The following is a 19,432-nucleotide window of genomic DNA, read 5'->3' on the forward strand; positions in this document are numbered from 1 at the left end:
GCCCAAAATGCCCTACCCTAGGCCCTTCGGATAAGACTCCGTATATTTCCCCTCAGTCAATCTAGCAGCACATGACTTTCCCGATGATTATTCAATGCGTATCCTCTTTAGTGGGAGTCTGAAAAGAGTCCTATGTCTAAAAATTGACACGTATAGCAAGGAGTTCTCATGACAGACGTCAATTTTCCAATATTAGCTGAGCCAGTTCACATTAGTTGCAATGTCGGCCGCCTTGTTCCAGTATAGGTTAAGCCTGAAGACCGATGTCGCTATGGGCAAAAAGAAAACAAACACGAGCAATCCAGAGGAATCTCGCTTTCTTCGCAAACCGACCATGATAAAGTACAGAAGACTTGATACGAATTCATCGAACGTAACAAGGCCTCAATCCCTTTTTGGCATTACTCTCGTTTATTGGGTAAGCAGATTATCCCAAGTGCCACGAATTGTAGCGCGAAAGGTGCATGCATCATCTCCGCTGTTTCTTCGCGCCATCAGCGTACCTCGCTCGCGTCGCGAGCCTCAACCGCCTTCACTCGGAAGCTCTTGAGCGCTGAAATCGCAGCATCTCGACCAACCCATCCCAGTTACCCTTATCGACCTGTGGAAAAGAAGCAATCGTCGAAATACGAACCGATACCCGCATGTTGACTGCCTCGACTCGCTTGCATGTATTTGCTACCAACTTTGAGCCGTGCCTCTCCTATCGAATTTCTCCTAGGAAATGAGAGACCCGACACAGGATACACAAGATCCGCGTAATATGAATCTTCCAAACCCCAAACTCACACCCGTACCCCTAGATCTCAACAACGGAACTAATACCGAAACTTCCAAAACCGCCTACGAAATTGTTCCATGTGGCGAGGACTCACTAGATCAAGCGCCGCGGCGGGAAAGGACCGCAGACGACAACCTCATGGACTGCTTTTTGCTCCGAAGCCTGAGTGCAGACACTCTGCGCGCTGCTTCTACTACGAAGACACCCTTATCTCTCGCGGCATCGGTTCGAAACGCGACATCTGATAGTTCAATAACGAATGTGCAGCTTTCCGTTCGCGATGTGTCCACAATCCGCGGTATGTTTGCGCCGAGGTATAGATACGACAATAGAGGAAGCCTATCACTGCCTTCTTCTGACAAACTCTTCCATAAGGTTGATACAACCGCAGACACGTCTGAAAACACCCCTCCATCACAGTCTCTCCCATCTTTTCGTTCAACATTCGGAGAGTTTGACAAGCTGTTCCTGACGCGTCTGTCTGATCAAGATCCGCATCATTCACCACTGGGTGATTATAGAACACTTCCCACACTCTCCCCACACACAGCGACATGTGCAAGTACACCCTCCTATCCAGTAAACACTAGTTATCCTAGTGATCCGACAGAACATAGTAGCAGCAATGCTGGTGAGACTCCGAGTACCAATTATTCCATTTCTACACCTGAAAGATCGGCTTCAATCAGCTCAAGCTCAATTCCTGACCATACGAGCAATGATGGAGTCGGGAATCCGCAGCCTCTTTCCGGCTCATATACGTGCACGGTTACTGGATGCAATACAGCGCCTTTCCAGACTCAGTATCTCCTCAACTCTCACATGAATTTACAATCATCTATACGGCCACACTATTGTCCAGTCAAAGGCTGTCCAAAAAGTGAAGGGGGCAAGGGCTTCAAAAGAATGAATGAACTGATAAGACATGGACTGGTTCACGACTCCCCACTCTACGTCTGCCCCTTTTGCCCGGATAGGAAACACAAATATCCACGCCCAGATAATCTTCAGCGGTATGTCAATTAGCCATGCCATATCGGTGCTGCAGCTAGATATACCCCCTCGACTAGAGTAATAATACTGACTGCTCCTAGACACGTCCGTGCTCATCATATAGACAAAGACAAGGACGACCCGCAACTGAGAGATGTTCTTGCTCAGAGACCAAATGGACCTAACCGTGGTCGAAGAAGACGCGGCCCGCCGGCGTAAACGACTGTTGTGGGTTGGTATACGAGCCTGGTTGGTGAGAGGGGACGCTGAGCGAGCACGATGAACGATTTACGCCAACCGAGATGTGATGAGAAGCGCTCTTGCTTTGGCATTATATGTATGAGTACTTGGCCATTTGACGGGTCGGGCGACTGAAGGCTTTTCGCATGCTGCCAAAGGTCATTGATTAAGCGTAGTGAGGATTTGAAGGGACAGGCAAGGCGTTCAAGATCTCAGATACCGGTCGGGTCAGACTTTGTTCAACATTTTATTTCCCGTACAACTTGTTCGATTCTTCGTCCATATTCCGCATGATGCGTTGTTGAGCATGTATTTATCATTTTTCTCAGTCGATACACTTCTTGAAACGCCTCGTGCTACGCAGTTGGATGTATTTGTTATTCGATATATGGACCATACATACGAGTGCTTAAACTCACTGACAGGCGCAGTGACTCTGGCTAAACATGAGACAAATTCGTCTTGGACCAACAGATGCATCTTCCAAAAATCCCATTCGTTTCTCGCTGAGGGCGCTAGCCTCTGTAACTGTACCGACCGAAAACCTCAAATAAATCCCATCGCATCAAGGCCTGCGGTGAGTGTCCCGTGTTGCCCAGCCAGTCTCTGTAACTCGAGGCTGAACGGGAACCCACTGGCCAGTTCGCGGATCCTGCTCATGGAGACCTGGCCCGAGGGGTGGACCAGTAGGAGGTCGATCTCCATCGCTCTCGATGGCGGCAGCATTTCACCGCTCGCCGAGGATGCCGCAGATGATGGCCGTGATGGTCCGCCATAATCTGGCATGGGCATTGGAGGTAGTCCACTAGGAAATGCACTCGGGTGGCCGCTCGTAGGGGACCCGTAAGGTGGTAGCGAATATTCAGGATGGTCGTCGGTTCAACGGCGTTGGGCTGGTCTTTCGTTCGATAGTCCATCTCCGTAACTCATGGACCCAGTCTCTGCATAAGAATTGCTTGTCGAAATAGTAGGACTAGAAGGTCCAGCAGCAATGCCACTTATTGACGGCGTTTGTGCGACAATGTCTCGTAAACGGTTACGGTCTTCACGGTAGAAGTCCCGCTGTTGAATCAACTCCTCGATCCGTATCTCCATGAGACGCCTTTCGTCCCGAAGCTCTTGTAGCTGTTTTGCGTTCTCTTCCTGCATGATCTTCTTCTTCCTCCTGTGCCTTGTCGAAGCCACTGCATTTCTCTGCCTCTTCTCATCTGCTTTCTTGGACGCCTGCGAAAAGTCCATATGCACAGGGATAGGGGCCTCGCTTCCCGGAAGTGTCAACATGGCTTGCTGTCCCTCGACGCCAAAAAGGGACCCTCCCATCCCATGTCTTCGCAGTGTTTCCGACCATGGCGAGGCGGACTCGCTTGGGGGCCCCGGGCTCGGGAAGGGCCGACCAGCCTGCGTGTTAGGAGAATATGAAGTTTGAGAATGTGCCAGAGGCGGTTGTGCGCGACCAGGTGCATGGCTGGAGGGGAAAGTAGAGAGAGGGCTTGTGTCCCAGGAGAGGCGAGCGGCTGTGAATGCAACCTACCATGATCCGACATCGCTGAGGGAGGACCAGTGGGTGCTCTCGTCAGAGGATGTAGATGGGGACATGGAGGTCTGGTGTCTTCCGGAGTTTTGTCTTCGAACGGTCGCTTAGCAGATGAAAAGCTGTTATCCCCTGAAGCCAGTAGTCGTGGCTCCACAGGGTTGGGTATGTTATGGACACCAAGGGCCCTTTGTGGAACCTGCTGTAATCCTTCCTTACCATTTGCTTCGTTGTCCTGGCTGCCAGCCTGTTTCGGCGGATCATAGTCTCCAAATATGTGGCTAGATGCTGATGTCTGCGAAGACACAGGCGATGCGCCCGTCGAACCTGTTGCACGCCTGGGCATCCTCTCAGGGGTTGAGCTTGGCGATCGACTTGTCATGTTTAGTCGGGGTTGTTGATAAATGTCGACTAATAAGGTTCAAATGATCGTGACTTGAGGTAAATGTAACTTCAAATATGAAAAAGCCAAAGGGAAGTGAGTGAGTAGCCCGGCTTTGAGATGTAAGTAAGAGACTGGTTCGGAGGTAGCTGTGGTCGATGGCTTCGGTAATGGAAGATAAAGCTAGCCAAATAGAACGAAGCTTGTTGACGAGACGTTTGGTCAATTAAGTTCAGTCTGTAGCAAGGAGGAATATGACAGAAGAACAGAAATAGAAGAAAATTGAACCCTGACAATTACAGAAACCTCTAGCAGTATAAAGGACTGGACCTATACAAAAGCGGGAAATATCCTGGCTTAAATCACCATGCTTCTTGCAGGAATATTGCTTTTGTAAAGCCCAGAATTGATTTTCTCTTTCAAGATCATAGTACCGCATTAACCATGACGTGGTCCATGCAGACATTCTTGTGATTCCTTGTCAACCGCGGAGTACATCCGTGCCTGCAGGAAGCGAATTGCAAGAAGCAAGGCATCATCAGACTAAAGAGCTGCATGAGCCCATGCTGCCCCCAGTCCCGGATGTGCCTCCACTTTCCATGCTGCACTTATGTAGCATTTCCTATATCAACCTCCAACATCCCAACTAAATAAATAATATTCCTGCCGTCGGCACTCAGCTCCATTGTAAGCTTTTATTTCCGACGTATTTGGCGATTGTACCGGCGATGCAAACTCCCAAAAGGGACCAAGGGTTTAAAACGTCTTGCAAAGGTATTTCACGTGATGAAAACTGCATGTTTGAGATATGTGACAGATCGGCTAAGTTGAACTAGATGTCTCAATTGCAGGCCACGCGCCTTGATCCGATTACACACGACTTCGAGGAGCTGAGATCTGATGAACCAAGGAGGTTCGTCGCCAGTGAGAACTCATGTTCAAGGATATACCCTGGCAAGATCTACCAAGGGGGTCTATAGTTGGTGAGTGGCGCACCTTCAGGGAGTCGTCTTGCTGCGTATATAACTTGGGCCTTTCGAGTCGCGGGGCTTTCTAAAAAGGAATTACCAATCACAGGATTTTGAATCTTGGCTTGCCGAGCTCTTCCTGCTATTCGGGGCACGGTACATCAAACGACCTGAAAGTAGTGTCGCATTGACCGTGCATACACGTATCCCAGCAATCGTTTCCTTTACATGGACATAATGTTAAACCGGTACCTGAAACTAGAGCGATTGAGCCACAGCAATACTATTATGCCTCTATCTTTTACCACTATTCAATGGTTTGGAGCGTGCAACGATTCAAAGGCTCTGTCGTGGCTCGGGATCGCCACCTAAAGTAGAGGAGGAGAGCAGACTTGACAAATGAATCAGAAGCGCCAGCTCTGCTAGTGTAATTGTTTCATCTCTGGTCTCATTTAGTGTACGATTATTCCCGGCGCCGTAGACAATTGGGCATGGCACAGTGCCAGAGATAGGGCTTGCGCCAGTGGACTCAGAACAGGGGCGACCCCTCCTTGTTTAGTGCAAATGACGGGGCTGCACAAGGCTTGTCCCTGTCAGCATGCGGGGTGCCCTTTTTGGCGTGTTCACCGGGATTCCTTCCGGGTAATTGTCTCGCTTACATGCTGCAGACGAGAAGAGTTGCGATAAGGATGACGAGGGTGACAATGCACCAACGTGCCGCGTGACTGGTGATATGTACAGCAAAAATACCGGCATCTTCCTATTCGTCGTGGGAAATCATGCTAAATAGAACTTGTTCTGCCAAAATCACTCACAGGTGACAGGCACAAATTTGCAGTCATCCAACGAGTTGACTGTCTGCTAATGTCGTCAAATTCGTCGTCATCAGGCGCCAAGCTTGACGGCAAGCTCCGTACGGGATTCAAAGTAATAATTAAGAGCACTGATCTTGCTAATGGTAGAGTTTGTGATGAAAAGGACCAGGAGTATAGCGGTTGGCAGTTGATAGAGGAAGGGGATTTATCCGTATTCTGATGAGAGGTGACGATCGCCAACCAGAATGAGGTGATGCTGTTGGCGCTAAAGCCGAACTACTAAACTTGGCGGGCCATGGGGAAAATAAAAAACGACCCCCAAATCGGTGGATCACCGGCGAATTTTGGTGCAAGTCAAACTCGACAAGGGTCGTGTATTCCATAGCAAGAATTCTCATCATTAAACATTCCGGGATCAGAGTGTCCATTGCTTTTTCCTTTAGCGCCAATCTTTGCCTTGACTGAGTGCTGAAATGGCCGGCAAGCACGGTACGTGCCCGTAGCTCGTCTTGACCGACACCGAGCTCGTGACACCCACTTTCAATTGCTCACGTTGCCACAGTACACTCAGGCTGGCGAGGAGAGGCGGATGAATGGCAATGATGATCAACTGGCCACTCGGCCCAGACGCCGTCAAGCCTGACTATGTATACATTGTACACACTGTTCGAGAAATAGTCGATGTTCAAAGCGTATTGAAGGCAGGTGAGAAATTGGCCAATTATAATCGCTGATAAGCGCTGAGTTTCCTGTTCGGATCATAACCTCTGATTTGAAAGACAGAATCACCAGCACCGTGGAAGACCGGCGGTGCATTTCCGTTCGGATGTTTCTACGCAGCAGAATGAAAGGTTGTTCATCGGTTTCACAGAAGGTTTGTCATTTTTCCCATGCTTCATAGAAGTCAATACAATTTGGAGGAATTCTTGTCTCCCAATTCTTTTGTCCTTGGCTGTGCGACGGAGCCCACGGAAGCTAACGACGATAACCTATTCGTACCGAGATTTGGACTATTCCAGAGCTAGCGGGTGTCGAACAAGTGCCCCGTCGCCTTTACGGAAGTGATCTTGGTTTAGTGGAGAGTGCTAGCCCCGCCTGCTGTTAGCCGATATACTCTGCCAAGAGGATCCCACGATGCGACAACCTGGAATTTATAGCGGCCGACTGCCATGTCCACGTAGTCAGAAGTGATGCCACCGCACCTTCTACTGCCCATAGGAAGCCTCAAGATTGTCAAACGTGATGACTGAAGGCTGTACCCATGCTTCAGCTTGGACATCCGCTATCAGCCGTTCGCATCGCTACTTGAGCCAATATTGGCCTCCTGGCTCACTTTCTTGCGCGCCTTACTCCAGACCGAACTAAACCATAGGGTTCTGGTATCAGAATGTCTGCAGCAAGCGGTGAGATTTCACAGATCCTAGACACCATGATGCCTCATGTTACCGATTTAAAGTCCTTTGACCCCTGTGCTGCCACTGCGTCTATGTTTTTGTACGCCCAGGATTCATCCATTGTTTGCTGTCACCATGATACTCTTACGATTGAACGAAAGTTTTCTCAACACGCTGATGAGGTTCAATTGTTAGCGGTCGATAACCAGAGTGAGGCTGGTGGTGGCCGTTTCGTTGTTAGTTATGATGCTGGCAAAACAGCAATTATGTGGGATCTGATGACAGGCGATGAGATCTCTCGATTGGCCTTTTATGATCATCTAACTGTCGCAGCATGGATGAAAAATGGCAATGTGGCTTTCGGTCAGTTATTGGGATAAGTTTATCATGGTCATGACTAACGACTTGAAGGCAACGCAAAGGGAAACATTATCATGTTTGAGCCATCAACATCTGAACATGTTTCCTCAAGGACTATTGACCAAATTGCAGTGACTGCATTGGCACCATCAGCTGATTGTCGAACATTTGCCATCGGGTGAGTTACTGTCCTCCTCTTACTCAAATCTCACTAACACAGTCTCAGCTATCAGAATGGCTCTCTGTTTGTTGCAACCTTGCAACCACGCTTCACTATCTTACACAATCTTACCACCTCCAGAGGACCGTCACCTATCGTGAATCTCGAATGGCATGCTTCCTCGTCTCAGCAAGAGTCGGGCATGCTTGCTGTCCAGATGCGTGATGGGGACTTGCAAGTCTGGAGTGTGGCAAAGAAATATAGCGTTGATGGCCCTGCAAAGGTGGTTCGAAACCTCAAGAAGGCTGAGATCTCCATGGACAGACCCAACTGGATGGGATGGTCCAAGAACGGTCGCATAATCCAGTACTCCGACTCGTAAGTTTGCAGCTTGCCTCCCCATAAAACGCCCTAGGCTACGCGCGCACTTAGCTGCATGACCCTATCATCAACTAACATCTGCACAGGCAAACACAGTCATGGGATGTTAGGACAAAGCACGTCACTCACGATCCCATCCCGACTCTTGACCTTGTTCGCGGCCTTGCCGTCTATGGCCCGGGTGCCACGTTGTTCACCCTTGGCCCCAATAACACCGTGCAGCAATTCGACCTGAACTCACCGGCCATCATGGTCGCCAATGTCCAACACCCAGCAAACCTATTGCCACCCTCGCCCCCAGTCTCAGAAGAAACTGGTGATCGATCAGCGACCTCGGCTACTACTATCGCCTCCGAATCTGAGACGAGCTCTATCCCCCTGGACATGAACATTTCCGAGAGTGACGAGGATCACTTATCACCATTCGCTCGCCTAACTCGACGCCAACCTTACGACTCTGGCAATGCGCCCTACGAATCCGCCAGTCCTGTCTCCAGCCGAAGTGGGCTCTCATCCTTATCTAAGTCCTCAGCTGGGCCATCTCAAACTCCTGGCCGCTATCCTGGATCCATGAGGTCAAGAGGACTGTCAGAAAACACATATATCTCGGCTGGAACCTCAATCAGGTCATCAACTATTGGCAACAGTGCTCATGGCAACACAAGAGATTTGGACACTTACTCCATGGGATACTCTCTTGGCACTACAAGTGTTTCTTCCATGCTCTCAAGCCGATCAAGAAGAAGACCTTCTCGCCTGCGCAATGAAGTTCCCCGTAGCCCTGACGACAACAAGGTGCACGACCTATTCAAGTTTACTCGAGCGCGTCTCAGTGATATTCCTTACAAGCATGCTATGGGTGCCAACAGTGCTCGCCTCACCAATGATGATCTGCGTCGTCAAATGCTCAACACCATCTTCGGATGGAACAAAGAGGTTGAAGACCTGATTAGGGATGAGATGAGTAGACATCCCCAAGGATCCCCCAGCCGCATTCTCTTGGCAAAATGGCTTGGTGATATCGATCCCAATATCATGAATGCAAACTTCGAGAACATGACTTCTTCTGACTGGATGTTGTTGGCTCTGAGCGGCATTGGGGGCCATACTTCACAACAGAATCTTGGCCATACATACGTCCAGCGCCTACTTGAGGCTGGAGACGTGCATGCAGCAGTTACGATTATGCTTGGTATGGGTGATCACAACGACGCCATCGAGGTTTATATCTCTCACAAGCGCTATATGGAGGCGCTGATCCTCACATGCCTCTCAGCCCCTAGTGTTTGGGAACGACAAGCTGCTATTATCAGGAAGTGGGAAGAGTGGGCAGTTCAACATGGCCAACAGCAGCTAGCAATCCGATGCTTTGTTTGTACCGACCAGGAGTCCACTGAGCCTTGGACTTCTCCATCCGCCGCGCAGCTGAACTTCCAGACCATGACTCCCAGTATTCCTGAGATCTTAAGCCCGCCTCTCTCACCTCCCGGTGTTCAGCGCGGCCCCCAACGTAGCATTATAAAGACGTCTGCTCTCAAGCTCATCACCTCATTTGGTGATCAAACGCAAAAGTCAAAGTTCTTTGCTGGTGACGGCCGTCAAACCCCGATTGCCGCCGGTGTTACCCCTATCGCTGACTCTGCCGGTTCTCCCGCTTTTTCTCATGCCTCGAAGAGTGAAGCTACGACGGCCTTCCTTCGTCCTTCAAACAATAGCAGGTTCAATACCCCAGTCTCTGCCCGAGGACGTGGGCGTTTGCCGTCTATTGGTGAGATCCCCTCAGACCCCAACCGTGGGGCACTTCGATCTGCCGAGCTGTCTGTTATGCCATATGACGATGAGCCTCGATCTGGTCATGCTCGAACGCTATCTGATAATGACAATATGATGATGGGTACCGCATTACAGCGCGCTGCTACTGCGAGCCCGATGATGATACGAGAGCACGCTCCACGCGTTGTCCAGCCAAATGAGGGCGACTTTCCACCACCCGACCAGGCCACTATGTTGAAGATACAACAAGCATCGCGAAATCATTGTAATGGCTCCCATGACCGCATTCATGTGGGCGTGAATCTACAGCTGCATCCTGGGCCGGCTCACGATGACACCACATCTCCAGAGCAGTCGGTTACTTCTTCTACTCGCTACCACTGGCCAACTCGCCGCAGAGGTCCTGCCTCGGTGACAAGTTCTGTCACTTCTGCATCAAGTGCTGGAAGAAGTCTTTGCCATCAAGCTGCGCGAAACCGAGAAGACTACATCCATAGCTCGGATATTGCCAATTACTACTCCAAGAGACAGCGCAGTCCCCAGGGTAGCATTTCAAGGACTCGAGATACTTCACGCAGTCGTCCTGGAAGCCGAGAGCGGACTGCACACTCCCGAGAACCTTCTGAGGAACGTGGACGTGTCAGTGCTCGCAATTGGCCCAAGGCGAAACGATCGCCTACTTCTCTCATCCCTGTGTCCCCGGAGGACTCGCTGGACCTGAGCACTCCACGACATGGCCAGGCCGTCGAGCTAAATACGGTACGTAAGCTTAGCGGGTCAACTGGCAAGCCAAAGAGCCGCAATTCAAGCCGTGGAAGCCGCCGCAGGAGCCCAGAAGGCCGCTCTCGCCCACCAGCTCTTACACTCCTTGACCGAAGTCAAGGCCGGGAGAGTTCTGCACAACGCTCTCCTTCTTCACCCTTGCCTCTGACTGCCGCCATTCACCATCACCACGGCTCTGAGGATGAAGAGGAATTCAGGAACAAGCACAGCCGCAGTGGCAGCCGAGGTCTTGGCTCACCAGCCTTGAGTAAGCAAGATGCTTCGGAATATCGACGCAGGGCCAACTCTGAGGTCGCCGACTTCGATGTTTCTATCTCTATTCACGGCAGAGCTGCCTCAACTGAGCATGCCGGTGATCTGAAGAAAATGAAGGACGAGCGTCCGCGAAAGAAGGAGCAGGCTACACGGGAACTCGAGGAGCGCCGCAAGTCTCTGGCTAAGCGTGCCCAAACACCTTCAATCCCTCACCCTAGCGAGTTCTCTCCTGCTCTTGCGATTACGGTTGAGACAGCTGAGCCAAGGCCGCTGCCCGACGATATCCCCTCTCCCAGTGCTACAGAGCCACCACAAAGGAGCATGTATCCCCGTAACGGACCTGTTATCGGACTCCCAGTGACTCCGAAAGCCATGCGACTTATCATTGAGGGCAACCATGATCTATCAGGAAGCACGCCCAGGCCCGATGTGCCCAGTATTCCAGCCGGCTTTTCTCAACGATACTCGTCAGAAACCTCACCTCAACAGCCTCCCGAGAGAGAAGAGCCAGTTGCTGAGCCCAGTCTCACTCTGTTGCCATCTACTGTCTACCAGCCACCCGCGCGACCCCCTATTCCTCGTAGCATGTCAGCCACCATTCCCGATGAGCCTGGCCAGCGCCCTGCTCGCTTTGCACGCAAGAACATTGATAGGCGCATCGAAGAGGTCGTCCCTGGTGAGCGATGACGTTCTCACGAAGACCCTATACCACCACCTCCTCCTCCAGCACCCCCTGTTCTTCAGCAACTCAGGCATTTGGCTTCACCACCTCCACCACCTCCTGCCCCTCTGCAACACGCCCAGCGACATCAACAGGCTGGCGCTGTTGCATCATGCATGATTGAGATTATCATGGAAGGCGATTTATCATCTGGCAATGATCAAGCTTCAGAGGCCAGCCTTCCGGTTCCAGCTTTCCACAGGAGCCACAACCGAGGCAGAAGCATCGGAAATAGCAGCAGCATCTCAGGCCGCATTCGCAAGGCCACTGAGCCACTCCTTTCTGTCAGCCACAGTCGAAAGGAGTACGTGCGGTCTCCTCCTTTTGAGGCTCCATACGAGAGCATTCCCATGCCTCGACAGATGACGTCTCCCCCACCGGTGTCATTCAACCCCGATGTTTTGCGATCACCCATTGATTCTCAAAGCAAGCACTTGTCGACTGGCTTGAACCGAGAAGAGATGATTTAGGACGCCTATCACGGGAGTGGCCAGTGCGCATTTCTGTCCCTCCTCATCCATCATGTGGTGTTGATCATCTTACTGAGGCAGTCACAGCAGCATCTTTTAGTGTGCAGCTCGGGATACCGGAATCCCAAGGATGGCGCCGTCAGAACCGTTTGAGTCTCCTTTGGTCTCAATGATGATGGGAAGAAAGCGGAACTGGCAAACTTGTTGGAGTTGCTGAGGCTACACAGAAGAGATGACTGGCGCGAGGCGACACTTTTTGACAAGTACGCGACCCATGTAGTATCGGTTTAAAAGCAAAAGTCGGTTTTGCGGTCTCGTGTAGTAGAGGGCGGTAGTGCTACACAAGGAACGGTCAGTGGGCGTAGAAGACACAGGACAGGCGATCTGTGTTTACCATATGCTAAGTCAAAGAAGCGATTGAACTCGGGTCTCCTGAATTGATCGTGCTGTCGCACTTCCACGTTCCAGACACACTTATGCTCGTTCTCTGTAAAACATGGCTTGGCAGGCATTAGGACGCAGTCACCAGCCTCGGAAAGTGATAGGTGGTTTCCAGAATTTAAGGGAGATTATAGATGGTAACTTCATCCAGTGAATTTGCCTTTGGCAGGATCAAGACGCCCTGGATGATGAAGGTTGACAAGAAATGATAGGGTTCTTTGGCGGTACTGGAGATACCATATTCCGCAGGGGAAGAATGGCGTGCGCCTAGGATAATATTGCTGTCGTCTGTTCAGAATCTTCTTCGACGACGTGTTTTTCGTTTTTTTGTATTGGAGGGACTCGTGCTGTCGAACTCAGGGCTGAGGTAGACGCGTTGGATAACGTCGTCGGCGCGCGCTCGATTGAGAGACTTCAACGATTCGGTAAACAATAAAAGAAGGGATTTTCGCCCGTCGCGTATCACGCGCTTTATAATCTGGTCCGCTACAGCCGTTCATTGCTAGCTGATGCGATGTGTTGTTATGTGACAAAAGTTGACAAAACCATGTTTAGCCCAGGAGCCGTCTCTCTTTTTTTTTGCGACCGCCCGTAAGGGTCGTGCACAATCTAGCCAATAGTTAAAAACTATTTCACTCAACCTAAGAATGGAGCCCTACCCAAACAAGAACCTCTTAGATTTCATCTTCACTCCAAACGCCTCATATAAACGCCATCCGCAACAACGACACAGCATTGCTTCCATTGGCGCCACGACACTGCCAAGACGCTTTGTAGGTGTGAGATAACCGGTCATACAGGTCACGATGGTCACCACTGTTCTCTGCCGCAAGCCGACGACACCTCACGAATACTGACCATCGACTTTGGAAGAGGGGACGACCTTTTCCTGATGCTCGACGGAGCCAACCAAGCCGACTTTATGTTGGATCTTCCTAGCGGATGGATAAGAAGAAGGTGACAAAAGCAAGCCCTTGCACCGGCAACGACGAGGGACCCCGCGAAGCCCAAGCTCCTACGCGACCGAGGTCCGTTCCACGAACGTGCTTGCCTTTTTCAGCACCTTCCCTTGTTCGAATTGTCCCAAGGCGAACAAGTTTCGACCACTTTGCGAGAAAAACACGCAATGTTCCACGAGCTTGCATAGCTATCACACATTTCCTATGCCAAGTCCAGCATCTTATGCGACAGACGTCTTGCCCTAACCCACGTATCATTTTCTCACGATCTTTCGCGCTTCCTCAATTACCCGTTGCACTATCCACCTCGAGACGAAAAGCGGCACCATTGGCGATTCTCAGAAGAAAGATATGTGCTTCCGCGCCAACTAGGAGTGACGACATTTAGTTGGATGCCTCTGCATAGCTATATTCCATTGCGATTAACCTTGGCGTCGTAGGGTCTGATCATCTACCCAGCGTTAAGGCCGATGCCCCCTTTGCGCAAGATATTTTGCTTGCCAAACCCACCGGCCTAGCCAACCAGCACGTTTCTTGACCGAAAGCTTGCACTATGCGTCTGTTCCTGGCTGTTTACAATCTCCCTGCAGTCTTGAGCATCATCTAAGGTCGTATAGGAGCCACCTCAATCACGCAGAATGCAGCCGTCGATGCTCCAACACCCTTTGCCGCGTCATTCTCAGCGCTACGGTCGATGTCCTTTCGCAGCCGAGACTCCTTAAACAAGACCACCTTGGACCGTGTCTCGCTACATATGCCTCGTCACCCACTTAGCAAGGTCCTCATACGTTGCCCATTCCTCAGCGAAGCAAAGCTCTCACGTCATTGCAGCTAATTTGAGCAATGACGGCATCCTAGGCAACAGTGAAGGCAGCGAGTATTTTGCCCGTATGTGGCTTTTTTTGGTGCCTTTACCTTTGTGACTTGGAGGCAGAAGCCTCTTTTGACCCCTCAACCTTATCGCAGAGTAATGACGGCAAAGATGGAAGATCAATACTCTGGCTACAAAGCACCGATTGAGCTGGATGGCGATTGATGCATACTTCAATCTATGTTCTCGGCAGCGGCCTCGTTCCACTGCTGGCGTGACATTGTGCAGGTTGATCTCGCAGCTGTAGGATGGCTTTTGCCAGTCGTCATCATAGTCTACTTGTGCTGAATACTCATTATGATCCAGCTGCGCCCCCATGTTGGGCAGCACTAGGGTAGTTCACTCTTGTTGGGAGCGCACGTAAGGTTGTCACTGATCACCGACCTCACCGCAAACTAGCAGGAATCATCCACTTGGCTATCATCTGAGGCATCTACCATCGCCTACAAACTCTCGACGACAAGTGCGCCGTCGAGTGCGTGAATACGTGAGCAGCCTGTTTGAGGTAGGCGCATTCTCTTAAGCACACGGCCAACCCATAGATAACGGCTGCATAGGCCTTCTACCACCCTCGCTCTAGGTTTGTCCTGACGAATATGAGCTGGGAAGGCAGAAGTAGTCTGGATCTGTAGGAGAGCGTTTGTGGGCACAAAGTCCTGTCAGCTGAAGATCTCTAATAAATAGGAGAGAATCTCAACCTCATGCTCGTCGGCCAGTTTGCCGTCAATGAGAGTCAGCGCTTTGTCTTCAGAGTGAAACTATCCTGCTGCTACGCTTTAGCTTAGTTGAATACAAAGCATACTTCGCTCCATCCTCTCAGGTAGAAGCAATCGCATGGTCCCCTGCTACGTCCACTATACCCTGGATAGATCTGATGACGGGTAACCACGACTTTTCTTGAGAAGAGTCTAAAACGCCACGAGACAAATTGAATAACGTTCGAGGGCCGTTGCCAGGCAGGAATAGACTCGAGCCCAAATTGAATATTCTGTGACAGGCCGCATCTACCGCAATTCAACCACTTTAGACTTTGATCAACAAGCCTTCAACATCGCAGCATTTAAGCTTTCCTGCCCCGTCAAACCCCTCCTCTTCGAGCCTCTGCTTCAGTCCCCGCGGTATTCCTTATCCATCGCTATCAAATCGATTACTAGCAAGCATGGGGATGTAGCCAAGACGCCAGTCAGCAACTTTTCTAGTGCTTGGGAGACATCGAAGGTCTCTTTGCAAGAAACGCCCGCCACTTTCCCAAACGGAAAGGAGAGATAGTCAGTCAAGCCCTGCTGCGTACAAGGCTGTTATCTACATTGCCTAAAATGTGCTTGAGTCCAGTTCACCAAATTCATTTATCTTTTTTAAAGGGTCCAGAGGAATCTTGCGGACGAGGTACGGACCGAGCCGCTTTTGTACGACCCCACTGCCGAAAGGATGATATCAGACTACCCTGAACTTGCCAAACTTTTGGTGATCATTGCGTTACTCTTAACGAATGGCTAAGCGAAACGATGACTAAATTATGGAGGAAAGCTTCTAAAAATTATTAAAAAGCTACACGCCGGCTAGTGGCATATATAGTAATGTTTATTGCATGTTTTTGCAAGGGCTTGTTTAGGATGAGGCAGGTACTGTAAGCTGAGACGTCAATTGCAGTTCGCTCATCAAGATTCTCGGGTTTGGTGGGATATGCTCAAAGATACAGGATGCTCGGCATGCGAGGGCCGATATTCCTCCAAAGGTTCGTGAAAATCATCGATCTTCGAAATCCATGATACTGTAGTGAAACCCAGGTAATCTGGTGTCTGTGATGATTTCAGGGTGGCAACCCTGACATTCCCAGCCCCAAAGAGGTTTCTCTAAAAACGCCGAGACAGGTCCAATGGTTGAGAGGCGGCTATATAGTCAAGTGAAAGGTCTTCAACACCGTTCCCTCAGTGGCTCTAGCTCCCTGGCAAGGAAAGTAGGCACAGGCAGCCTAGCATTCAGAGCCATTCTTCTCAGCAATCTTGGACTTTGAGGGCGCTCTTCGCTTCCTACTTCGCTCCTCTTGCTCAATAACAGGGACTGCAGCAGGGATAAATTCAACTCCGTGGCTACGGCTATTGCGTCGTGCGTGTAACTTGCGGTGATTGTTGAGGTTATCTTGGCGGTTAAATTGATCCTTTCCGCAGAACTCGCATGAGAAACGGTTAGGTCCTTCGCCGTGGAAACTGTATTCTGTTAATGTTCATCTTTGGCCAGTTGAGTAACTACTCACGTTTGCTTGTGACGTTTGAGATGTTCGTTTCGTCGGAAGGCCTTGTGGCAGCCAGGGTAATCACACTTGCACATGGCTCTTTGGACAACATCAACTTGAGCAGAATCAGGCTTGATCGATCGCTTCTTCGATGGTCGAATCTGAGCTGGCTGAGGTTTAGGACTCTTCTTTCGGATCTCATGCAAAATCAACTTCCCTTGAGCACGCACGCGGTTGGGAGAGTTGGGGTCTTTGAGGTGGTAACCAAGAGGTGACTGAGAGTGGCGGTCCATATCAAAAGTGTCAAAGTCACTTGAGAACTGTCTGTTGGGGAAGAAAGAGATGGGGCTATCGTTGGAACAAGACCATGACGAGCCGGTCTTGGTAGCCTCAGAGCCAGAGATGCTTTGGGTTGGTGTCATCATGTAAGAGGCGGGACCCATTGAGGCATCAGGAGAGTATGAATACACGCCAAAGGAGTTGGATGGTGTTAATGAGCCCATTGATCCGTGGTGTGCCATGTTCATGTCCATAATGGGCTCGGACTTGAAGTCAAGTTGTTCTTGACTCATGGGAGTATTAGGGAGAAAGTCGGAGAATGAGATGCACTCAGGATCTGGCTTGAGGGGTTCAAACATGAACTTGCCTATGGCTGAGGAGGGAGGGGTCATCTCTGCCCCCTGGTGGGAGGCGGAGTTGTAAGGGCCATCAAAGTCCATGTTGCCGAATTCATGTGGTGTTGATCGTGGAGATGTAGGAGTGAATGGGTCGTAGGTTGATGAAGCGGAAGAGAAGCTTGTGGTGGTGGATGGGCAGGACATGGGCTGACTGCAAAGGCTGAAGGAGTCGTCCATGTTGAACCAGTAATCTGACTCGAACTGCATTTTAGTATAATAATAAAGAAGAGGAGTTTGGAAAAGATGAAAAGTCAATGTTTCTGGGATAATAGTAAGCAGAACGAAGATATCTGAAGATGGCTTGTTTTGTTGAAGGACATAAGGCCTCAGTTATACGGTGACTAGACCACCAAGATCCCTCGCCACCTGAGGACTGAATCATGCTGGATGGACCGAGTTGGCGAGTCTGCAAGTCTTAGACATCGACGCTGTAAGTCTCACAGATAGTTCCTGGATGTCCGTCCGATGCTGCATACTGCAGAGGACCGAGCAGCACTGGGATATCTGAAAGGCCTAAAATGGCTTTATATCAGAGGCCAAGTTTGTCCATATAGATATTACACATACAGATAATCTATCTATTGCATAGGTCATTGCATTTCGAGCCTGCATGAATCCACCTACTCTATGTTGCAAATACAGTTACCACCATACTCTTACTGCAAGACGCTTGTTGGTTGAGATATAGGAACGAGTTCAATAGGATTGATTGAAATGACAGCACCTGATTTCTGCACTGGGGCTCCCACGACTGGTTATACACCCAAATGAACATTGCAGTAGCCATAGATTACCGAAGGCAAAGCGTCACAGATGCTTTCGATTCCAACATCAAGGTGAATAATAATTATTATCCTACTTCAAAAGAATATTAAGGCTTCGTATACACGATCAATAGTAGAGATGCAGCAGGTGGTCCGGCCGAAAAGCTAGACGATGCCGCAGCACATGATGTCGCACAATGCAGTAGTGTCAGGCTTTCTGCAAGGGGCCTCATGCAGGCCACTGATCTTCATTCAGCTGGTCGAGGTACTCTAATGCCCCACCGCGTAGCTTCAAGCGCACCGCGTAGCTCAAGTGGACCAACCAACTCTCTGCTACTAAGATGATGCAGTCAATAGTCTGATGCTTTCGGCTAGATCACGGAACTCAACTGATTTCACGGCGACACTGCGTTGGATGACAGAATCTACCTAAGCTTGGAGATCAAACTCTAAGTCAGCTGCATCACGTGGGCATTAGACATGGTACACTCGCCTTAGCAGCCTACCTCAGCCATGGTTCGTTCCGCGCCGGATACGCAGATCTGTAGCTATTTCGATTCAAAAACTGCTGCTAACTATAACCATGCATCGCAGCCACTTTGTCGTTTGCAAAGACTGATACAGTGGTATGTAGTTTGGTATGTTCAAGCCCTCAAGCGATCTTGGCCACTACTTGGCTATGAATGAAGAGACGGCTGTGTCTCAGTCTACGTTTCTTGTCTTACTTGGAAGAGTTGTGGGTTGCGTATCAGGAGTGAAGACAATAGCGCATGTGACACGTAACACCAAGCATGCCAGGCCCAAAAACATGTTGCCCCTTGCTTTACAGCGTGGAATTTTTATAAAAGAGTACATGTCATAATTGCAGCTCTAGACAAGATAGCAAGTAAGTCCGATTGTCGGCTGTCGATATAGGGATGAGGAGCTGAGGGTATGGTCCAAGCACCAGTATCGCATGCCGCGCGTTGATGGTGGGGAGTTTTGTCACCAGGTTCGACAATCGACAGCGCGCCGCCTTGAGCAAATAACATTCAAACCTTCAAGTTTTTCTCAACCGCACCGGCCTGGTGCGATTGCCAAAGTAGAGTAATACATCACTTGGCCACAATCCTTGTGTCATTTATGCCCATCTTATGTCTAATGATTGGTAATGGACTGTGATGATAAATAGAAAGCCTCAATGGTCATTTGTACGCCTTGAGACCTTCTAAAAGGCTTGAAGCCGCAGCAACACCTACGAATTCATCATCGAGGGTATGTGTATGAAGAATAAAAGTATGTGGGTTGTCATTACCCGTACTCATCGCCGACACAGCGAGGAGCACGACCTGAGAAAGTTGCCACTTACCCTGGGACATCTTCCGTCGACGAGGTAGCCCCAGCCAAATGGTCATAGTTTATTCGATGACCGCAGTATTCCTTTCGGTCCGCCACTTGTATCTAAACGCAAGGTGCATGAGAATTACCATTTTCATCTCAC

The 19,432-nt window shown here is 50.0% G+C and overlaps 4 protein-coding genes across 4 annotated transcripts; 2 read left to right on the forward strand and 2 right to left on the reverse strand.

Annotated features, from left to right (window-relative positions):
• Positions 1-763: 763 nt before the first annotated feature.
• Positions 764-1,993, forward strand: FPRO_14782 (uncharacterized protein; the record flags this gene model as incomplete). Its single annotated transcript, XM_031225040.1, has 2 exons — positions 764-1,794; positions 1,876-1,993. 2 exons carry the CDS (start codon positions 764-766, stop codon positions 1,991-1,993), a joined length of 1,149 nt encoding a protein of 382 aa, XP_031090239.1.
• Positions 1,994-2,893: 900 nt separating this feature from the next.
• FPRO_14781 (uncharacterized protein) lies at positions 2,894-3,927 on the reverse strand (the record flags this gene model as incomplete). The annotated part of the gene is made up of 2 exons (XM_031225041.1): positions 2,894-3,479; positions 3,542-3,927. 2 exons carry the CDS (start codon positions 3,925-3,927, stop codon positions 2,894-2,896), a joined length of 972 nt encoding a protein of 323 aa, XP_031090240.1.
• A 3,170-nt stretch (positions 3,928-7,097) lies between these two features.
• On the forward strand, positions 7,098-12,007 carry FPRO_14780 (uncharacterized protein; the record flags this gene model as incomplete). The annotated part of the gene is made up of 5 exons (XM_031225042.1): positions 7,098-7,467; positions 7,516-7,642; positions 7,691-8,002; positions 8,092-11,492; positions 11,544-12,007. The coding sequence occupies 5 exons, from the start codon at positions 7,098-7,100 to the stop codon at positions 12,005-12,007; spliced, it is 4,674 nt and encodes a 1,557-aa protein (XP_031090241.1).
• Positions 12,008-16,250: 4,243 nt separating this feature from the next.
• On the reverse strand, positions 16,251-17,395 carry FPRO_14779 (uncharacterized protein; the record flags this gene model as incomplete). Its single annotated transcript, XM_031225043.1, has 2 exons — positions 16,251-16,485; positions 16,533-17,395. 2 exons carry the CDS (start codon positions 17,393-17,395, stop codon positions 16,251-16,253), a joined length of 1,098 nt encoding a protein of 365 aa, XP_031090242.1.
• Between the last annotated feature and the right edge of the window lie 2,037 nt (positions 17,396-19,432).

Source organism: Fusarium proliferatum (assembly GCF_900067095.1).
Source record: "Fusarium proliferatum ET1 genome assembly, contig: FPRO_scaffold018, whole genome shotgun sequence".
Classification (NCBI taxonomy): Eukaryota; Fungi; Ascomycota; class Sordariomycetes; order Hypocreales; family Nectriaceae; genus Fusarium; species Fusarium proliferatum.